This window comes from Pipistrellus kuhlii, unplaced genomic scaffold (assembly GCF_014108245.1).
Source record: "Pipistrellus kuhlii isolate mPipKuh1 unplaced genomic scaffold, mPipKuh1.p scaffold_m20_p_8, whole genome shotgun sequence".
NCBI lineage: Eukaryota > Metazoa > Chordata > Mammalia > Chiroptera > Vespertilionidae > Pipistrellus > Pipistrellus kuhlii.
This window is the reverse complement of record NW_023425584.1, coordinates 10,791,462-10,800,742: the sequence shown is the minus strand read 5'-3', so window position 1 is coordinate 10,800,742 and position 9,281 is coordinate 10,791,462. Positions and strand designations below refer to the sequence as shown.

Genomic DNA, 9,281 nt, shown 5'->3' with positions numbered 1-9,281 from the left:
TGGGGATGAAAGCCAGCCTTGCATACTTGTGCGTGCAGTGAAGGGTTAAAAAGCACTGGAGAGATGCAAGGCATGTGTTAATTCCTGCTGCAGCAGCAGTATGCATCACTTCCACTTTGACCTCACAGTTAATCTGCGTGATAGTTGATCACGCCGAGACTCTCGTGATTTCTGTGTCTTAAACACACACACACACACAGCCCTGCCCCCTCTAAAAATAAAAGCAAAGCAAATAAATAAACCTACAAGGATGGAACAGGAGGAGTATGTGTGAATGTGAGGGACATGAGAGTGTTTATCAGGGTCCCTGCTTTCTCACCACCACCACCTTTCCCCCGCCTCCCTATTTTTCTCTGAGTGTCTTTCCCTGTACCCTCCCCCTACCTCAATTATATTATTCCCCCAGACTTGGAAGCCGCTCCCTGAGCTGACGCTCTGATGGTATCTGCAAGCGTGTGTGCTGATCTTATTCCTGCCCTCTGAATATTAATTCCTGACGCTGGTAGCAATATCTCTCCCCCAGTGACGGGACCTACTAGAGGCAGGTGGGGGGGGGGGCCACCACCAGATCATAAGCATAATAATAATACAAAGGGGAGGGATTCTTCTGCAACCAAGAGGCGAGAGGCAGAGGGAGTGGAGGGGGGGGGGAGCGATGAGTTCGCCAAATATATGGAGCACAGGAAGCTCAGCCTGCTGCACTCCTGTATTTTCACAGAAAATGACGGCGTGGATCCTGCTCCTGCTAACGCTCTACCCAGGGTAAGATGTGCCGTTTTTTCAGCTTCGTTTTGTGCCGGAGAGATGGGGGAAGGGTGAGGAGGTGGCACTACGGAGGAGACCACCCAGATTTAAGACAGTGTTCTAGGATTTGGGGCTTTGTAAATTAGGGGGATGTGAATGTGTGGGGAGGGAAAAGAAGGGGGAGAAAAGGAAGGTCACTTTCGTGTATTCGTGAAGGTATCGCATTGCTTCGTTTTGTCTTAAAGCTGATGTATTCAAGACTTGGTGTGTGAGGAGTAGCGTGTTGATATTGCTGCAGAATGATGTCTAGGTGGGCTGTGATGATACCTGCTGGCATTTGAGGCCATGTTGGAGGAGGCATTTGGGGAGGGGGTCTCGAGGAGAAAACTGCAAATGCGGGTCCTGGCGTACACCTGGGAGATACACGTTTGGGGGAGGGGTTCTGTTCTTAAACATCCAAGTATCGCTTGCTCCTGCACTTTGGCATTCTTAAGATCAGTTTTCTATCCAGCCCCACTGACCTGGCAGCAGGCTCCGCGACACACACAAGCACGGTTCAGCACCAGGGACAGCAGTTCCGCTTACAGCCAAATGGAAAGAGGCTTGTCTTAGCCCATAGGACATCCCCAAATTCACACAGGACATCCATATAGTGCAGATAGAAGGCCAACGGAGCCATGGAGCACTAGTGACATCCGAGGACCCTACTCTGATTATTCCTGCCTCTTCCTTGAGATGGGAGGGGGGCTCTGGGGCATGAGCTAAGAAACCTAGTGGATGAATGCATGGAAAAATATAAATCTGGAAAGAGTTGGTCTTGCTGCAGTATTGAAAACTATGCGGAACCAAGGGGATGTGATGCCAACATTGTGAAGTATGCATTAATGCCCCTAGAGCCTTGATTCACTGAACAGAGAAGATGGGAGGGGAGTATGGATTCCCCAAAACCATGAGCAGGTGTGTGATCTGGAGTGCTTTCACCTACATTTTTTTTTTTAATTTCCTTGCACCACAAGTATCAGAAGAATATTCCTCCAACTATAGTTCACCATTGATCTACCAACCTACACATTCACAACCCCCCTTCTCCCCCCCTTCCCCACACACACCCCTCAGGATTTCCAGCAAGGAGTAAGTGCAGGTTAGAAATCCACTATTTACAGTACTTGAACTCTCCTGTATTGCCATTTTGAAATAAAACTCTATATTTAGGGTAGTTCTATACCCCTCTAAGAAAATTTTTAAAAAGTAGCTACAGAATATAGCTAGCCATTGCCCTCAGGTTTTTGTGGGAGTTGAAACTCTTGTGTAGTAGTTGTATTGATGTGAGATAAGAAGGATGAACATAAACTGTTATTTGATTTTATTAAAAATTAATGAGTTAACTTCTCTGATGCTTCATTTTTAGGGCAGGTAATGGAAGATGCAGATTTCTGATAAAGAAGAGACTCAGGCAAAACAAGGAGTGAAAGCCTCTCTTGGAGTTTCTAAGCAGAGAGAGGACCTACTTAATTTTTCCAGCATTTTTCTCACTTCCCTCCTCCACTATAAAAATAGAGTTCATTTTCATTAAGAATATAATATTAAGTATATTTCTTAGAGGAGGAGAGGTCCATTTGCTGGAAATGGTTTATGGGCAAATACATTTTAGTGGAATCCTGGAAAATACATTTTCCTATTCAAAATTTGCAGGCAGGTTTTTCTGTCTAATGTTTTGTCTACCTCTTAATTTGCTTCAGAAATTAGACACTTGATGGTGGTTTTTGAATAGAAAATCATTCTCAGATTCCTACATTTTATAAAACCTGTAGATTAAAATCTACACAAGACAGAGGGGAATAGATCTTTCCTTCATATTCACCTTCCATCCATCTTAATAAACAATTTTGCAACTAAATAGATAAGGGCATCCTTATGTATTTCATCCTAATGGCCTTACTCTAACAAAAAAAAATCTGTAATTTTATAGTTATTCATAATAGTGGCTATTCCTCAGTTACAATTTCCCAGCCATTCCAAGATAGACTTTCCACAGTTTAACCACAAACAGCTATAGTGAATGGATAATATCTAAGATGTCTTACTTTTTTTGCAACAGTACCACTTTTTCTTTTCCCAATATAAAAAACATAACACTTAGAAATACATTTTGCTTTCCAATTCTTGGCAGACTATTTCAAATAGCTCTAAATAATGGTAGCCACCTGACATGCGAGCTCTCCCATAGGGGGATTTCACATTTCCTCAGTGATGACAGAAACAAGGCATGGCAGGTCGGTGCAGAGAATGATATCAGAGTTTCAGTTTGCTGCAATCCCATAAAAAAGCCAGTCACGTGGCTGAATCAGGATGGATGGAAATCGAGGCTTTGCTCTGACGCTGCTCCTAAAGAACCATAAGTAACTGGGAAAATATGGGGTCCTAGAAGACAATCTAAAGAAGGCTCTGGGGCCGAAACTGGTTTGGCTCAGTGGATAGACCATTGGTCTGCAGACTGAAAGGTCCCGGGTTCGATTCCGGTCAAAGGCATGTACCTTGGTTGTGGGCACATCCCCGGTGGAGGTTGTGCAAGAGGCAGCTGATTGATGACTCTCTCTCTCATCGATGTTTCTAACTCTCTATCCTTCTCTCTTCCTCTCTGTGAAAAAATCAATAAAATATATTTTAAAAAATAATAAAAAATAAAAAAAATAAAGAAGGCTCTGGGGATAAATAGTGGCAGTAGAAAAGTTTAAGGGCCACTTTAAAAAATATTTAATTGACATTTTCATTTATATAACTCCAAAGAATATGTTTTCCTCCTCATTAAATTGACTAAATTCATTAGTTTGTGTTCACCTAAGGAGGAATAGAAGCGTTGGAGGGGAGATAAAAATAGCTAATATCTCCTCTTATGTGTGAAATCATTGATTTCTAAAACTCAAAATTACCTAAACTGTTATCTTGTATATAGTGCTGTCATTAGCTTTGCCTGAAGAACATGCTGAAATGGAGATTTCTGGACCATACTCTGGAAGATTCTGAACCATTATGTCCGGGGTGTAGCCCAGGAGTATTCATTTTCAACAAGTACCTTAGACCACCATTGAAGAAAAGTGATATATACCTCACTAATCTCCAAAGTTATTCGCCACCATATTCAATGTTTACAAGTGCTTGGAGTATTTCCACTTTTTTTCATCAGCTGAGCACAATGAGTCAATTTCACCTCAGAATTTTTTGTTTGTATATAAGTCATTGAGTATATTATACAAACCATAAGGGTCAGAAATAGCTATAACATTTTTAGTAAACCCACCTCATGTATTAAAAAACAAACAAACAAAAAAAAACACCCATATTGGTTGAAAAATAGAGACTTCTCTCATTAAAAGTATGTATGCATGTGTATATAAATTTTCAAACTATATACACTCTGTTAGGTCCCTATAGTCCCAACACACTCCATATACAAATATTCATACACTTAGGCTTTAAGACAAATTTCCCACTTTTATAAACTTTTTTGATGTAACTACATCTCTTCTCAGAATAGAAGAAGAAAAAAAATGGAGATAAAACAAAATTATTTAGAGTAAACAGAAGTAAATACTAGAAATAAAGATGATTTATTTTTTTCTTAGAAAAAAATTAGATTTTATAGTATACTTTGAGTGATAAAGAACTAATTTTAAAGGATAGATTGAGCAGAGGTGAAATTGTTTAAATTGTGATAATCTAACTCTATTTGAAGTGCTAGCACTTAATTTTAAAAATACCCTGAGTTACAATTTTGTAAATGTTTTCTATTGCTTGAACAGAAATACTTCAGGTGACTTTTCTTATAAGTGGCTAAAGATTTTATCCCATAACTAGTTTTTTAATTTTTAACTTTTAACATGCATGTAGGGGAATACTGTGACTCTTCACTATAACCCTGTTCATTTACAGCATTAATCTTTACAGACAAGCTTGTTATTTCCTATCTTTCCTAATGTTCCACTTGGTTTTATTTAGAAAAAAAATATTTCCTCAGCAAATTTAATTGCTTACTTGTAGATGTAATATTGCAAATAATCTACACTGAGGCAAACATCTACCTAAAAAAAAAGAAAAACAAAACACAAAGGGAAAAAAAAGTGTCACCAATTACTTCCAAAATCCAGCAGTCTACTACACTGTAGATAAAACATCTGGATCACAGGCAAGGATTTAAAACTTGGCCTTTAATTTAAATAGTTACATAAATAAATATCTGCTTAATATGCTAAACTCAGTTTAGAAGAGCTAAGAGCTAATCTACTCAAAACATTGAATTACAGAATATTTAATGCTTAAAGCCTCTGTTGTACATAGTATCTTAAAAATGTGCTTCATGCAAGGATTTCTGCTCAAGTTCAAATGAAGTTAGGACTAACTTTAGAGACTTTATCTTTGCTATAAATATTATATTACTAAGGTTGTGGCTATTTCTCAGTTACAATGCCCTAGCCATTTCAAGATAGACTTTCCACAGTGTAACTACAATTAGCTATAGTGAAAGGGAGGCTTTGCCATCCCATAATATGCCTCTTTAGCATAAGGAATATTTTAGGCTGATTATTTTTAATAAGTAGCAGATTCAGGAGAAGCTCTGGAAGCCAGTAGAAGTTATCCTTTTTGGAAGAGGATTTATATTTATATGGGAAATCTCCATTTGTAAGAGTGTCTCCTTCCCCAGTACCTAGAAGAGAAGAATGACTAAATCTGTAGGAAATCTTATCAATTGAGAAGGTAGAAATTTAGATCTTCAAAATAACCACACCTCTAGTGTACTATGCTTTGCTAAGTAACCTCCTATATCTGCCTTCCCCCTAAAATAATCTTTTGTCTTTAGCTGGAGGTGATACGTAAGGTGACAGAATGGGCATTCCAAAGACCTACTCATTTTTCCTGGATATCTCCCATCCATACAGTAGGTTATACATGTTATCAAAATCTGTTTAACCCATCTTTTTATTACAGTCAAGAACCTAGAGAGTTAAGAAAATAAGTTATTTTTCCTCCCCTGCATATTTCTCCGAAGTACTTCTGCCAAATATGCAGATCATAGAAAATTGGTTAAAAGTTATAATTAGCACAGTTCCTAAATTGTTTGACCACCGTGGGTGTCAGCACAATTTATGTGCTTAAATTTCAGTATTTCAATTGGGATGAGCATTCCAGATATGATAACCTATTCATATATATATATATATATATATATATATATATATATGAATAGGTTATCATATTGTAGACACAATATTGCAAATAATCTACACTGAGGCAAACATCTACCTGAAAAAAAGAAAAACAAAACACAAAGGGAAAAAAAGTGTCACCAGTTACTTCCAAAATCCAGCAGCCTACTATCCTGTAGACAACATCTGGATCACAGGCAGGAATTTAAAACTTGGCCTTTAATTTAAATAGTTACATAAATAAATATCTGCTTAATATGCTAAACTTGGTTTAGAAGAGCTAAGAGCTAATCTACTCAAAACATTGAATTACAGAATATTTAATGCTTGAAGCCTCTGTTGTACATATCTTAGAGGAATAAGAAGATATAATTTTTAGAAACTGGAGCCTTATTTTTTTTTCTGAGAATGATGGCATGCATGTTCTTATTCTCTTTATACCCTATGAGTTAGGTAAATAAGATGATGGCTATAAAAAATGAAATACAAAGAGCCTCAGGGACTTGTCCACAGCTCCTTGAATATTGTTTGGAAAGCAGATTTTAGCCTTCCCAGTGTCATTTTAGTCTGTATGCCATATCACACAAGTATAATCAGCCCTTTTCTTTCTAAAAGCAAGGAAATAGTTGGATTGTCTCGAGATATAAAAGGCCTCTTCAGTTTGCATTAGTGGAATGTTATTTGCTATGCATGTTTTTATTATTCTAGAGAAAAAATATCCTTCAAGAGGAAATAAAAAGTACTTTTAAGTTACACATTCGGGTAAAATAAAATTTAACTTCAAATCATATTAATTTGTATACTTTTATGATATGGGTACAAAATATGGTAATAATTCTATGTCATTATGAAACTCATTGTATAACTCTACAGATAAAGTGCTATGTAAATGCTAAATAAGTAGTGCTGATATTACTCTCTCCACCCATTCATAAAGAAAACTGTATGAATCCCAAATAACATAGTAAGAAAAACAAGGAAGTCTTTTAAAGCAAAGATCTCTGTAATTACTGAAATCCTGCCACAAACTCAAGTTTAGTTATACAACCAAAATGTGCTTAGACAAATACATACTGAGTTCTATAATTTATTTGGATGTATTTGAATAAAATGGCTGAAACAAACTGACTATAACTTGCCAATGTAGTCTTGGTAGAAAAATAAGTGCCTGACTTATTTATATTATATGTGGAAGGTTATCAATTCTTTTTTTTATAGGAACTGCATGAATAATTATGAGGCAGCAAAAGCCATGATTTCTGCTATCATGGAGTTTGAATCTCAGGTGATAGCAATGATCAAAGAGATGTAGAAATAATTATTAAATTTTAACTCAGGTAAATACCACATGAGAAAGTCACACGGTGCTATGACAGCTCTCTAGCATAGTGAAAGCAAAGGACAGAGAAACAGAGATCCACAATCCTGCTGAAACTGATCTACAATCATCAAATTGGTTGATTTTTTAATAGTCTATCACTTTTCTTGGTTATAGTAGTTTTTGCTGAATTTGTTAGCTTCAATTGGAGAGATTTTCACTTGAAAATGAATGGTATTTTGAAGAAGTAAAAAAGTGATGCAATTTTTTAAGGTTCTGAGAACGATTTATTCTTTTTAGTATTTTTAACATCACCTACATAATAAACAAAGACCATATTAAAAACACTTAAATAAAGCAATATGGTCATATATGACACTACTTTAACATAGGCTAAATTTACAAATCAATGCCAGCTGACAGATTTTTGCTGCATTTACTCCCTGTCTTATAGGTATTCAAGGTACATGCATAAAAATGATCTATCTCCACTCTACCTCCCCACTACCCCGCCCCCACCTCATTACCTGCAACTGATTCACCTTCTCTGAGTCACTGTCAATATAGGTAGTCAAAAACAATTAAGCAGTGGGGAAAACAACACAGACATAACCACCTCGCCCTTTCTACAAGGATGGTGCCAAAAGCTAAGAAAGAAGCCCCTTCTTCTCCTATAGCTATAGCCAAAGCAAAGGCTTTGAAGACAAAGAAAGCAGTGCTGGAAGGCATCTACAGCCACACAAAAAAGATCTGCACATCACCCACCTTCTGATGGCCAAAGACACCAAGCCTCCCAAGAAAGCCCAAATATCCTCAGAAGAGCACACCCAGGAGAAACAAGCTTGACCACTATGCCATCATCAAATTTCCCCTAAAGAAGACAGAAGAAAACAATACACTTGTGTTCATTGTAGATGTCAAGAGCAACAAGCACCAAGTCAAATATGCTGTAAAGAAGATCTATGACATTGATGTGGCCAAGTTCAACACCCTGATCAGGCATTATGGAGAGAAGAAAGCATATGCTTGACTGGCTCTTATGATGCTTTGGATGTTGCCAACAAAATTGAGATAATCTAAACTGAGTCCAGCTGCCTAATTCTAAATATAAAAAATTTTAACTGTAAAACAAAACAAAAACATAACCACATTAAATATAAATACCATTAAATTTCTGAAATTAATTGAAGTTGTGAGCTTCAATTAATTTCAGAAATATTAGGGCTTGAAAACTTAGATGTAATAGGATAAAGAAACACAGTGAACATTTTGAAGCTTCTTAAAATTAAGTGCAAAATACACTGCATATGACTATTAAAATCCATACAGAAAAAAGATTTTAGTGCCTCAGTAATTTTTTCAGTATTGATATATTATAATCTTTGGTAGGAATATAGATCTTAGTAATTATCTATATATATGAAAGCCTAAGCAACCTTTGACCAGTAGCCATGATGCTCACTGACCACCAGGGGGCAGATGCTCAATGCACAGGTTTGTAAACATGGAGCAGACTGATGAATCTTCAAGGGAAGGGAGAAAAAGGGAGCGCAGGAAGAGATTGACCAAAGATCTTGTATTCATACTAGAGGTCTGGTGTGCACTGGTGGGGTCCCTTGGCCTGGCCTGCAGGATCGGGCCAAAACCAGCATTCTGACATCCCTCAAGGGCCTTGGATTGCACAAGGGCACAGGCCAGGCCAAGGGACCTCACCAATGCATAAGGACCTGTGGGAGTGCACTTACCACTAGGTGGCAGCTCCTGCATTAGGCGTCTTCCCCCTGGTGGTCAGCTACCAGCATGTCATCCGGTCATCCAGTTGTCCAGTCTTACTGGTCGCTTAGACATTTATATATATTTATAGATAGTGTCATCTGCAAATAAAGACAATTTCACTTCAGAATGACTTCTTAAACCATAAATATGGTCATGTTATATTGTTGTACTAAAGCTTTTCAATAACTTCCATTTCTTCCTTAAGATCCAACTGTCTTATCTAGAGTTGTAGGCAATATAAC

At 37.4% G+C, this 9,281-nt stretch overlaps 1 protein-coding gene across 2 annotated transcripts in view; it reads left to right on the top strand.

Moving 5' to 3' along the window:
* The first annotated feature begins 363 nt into the window (after nt 1-363).
* Nucleotides 364-9,281, top strand: part of GABRG2 (gamma-aminobutyric acid type A receptor subunit gamma2) — an 81,834-nt gene continuing 72,916 nt past the window's right edge. Inside the window, exon 1 of one of the 2 annotated variants that reach the window (XM_036424533.2) lies at nt 364-762. In XM_036424533.2, the coding sequence (XP_036280426.1) occupies nt 656-762 (107 nt within the window). In that variant the 5' untranslated portion in view covers nt 364-655. The remainder of the gene's footprint in view (nt 763-9,281) is intronic. The other variant, XM_036424532.2, reaches the window with a different exon arrangement.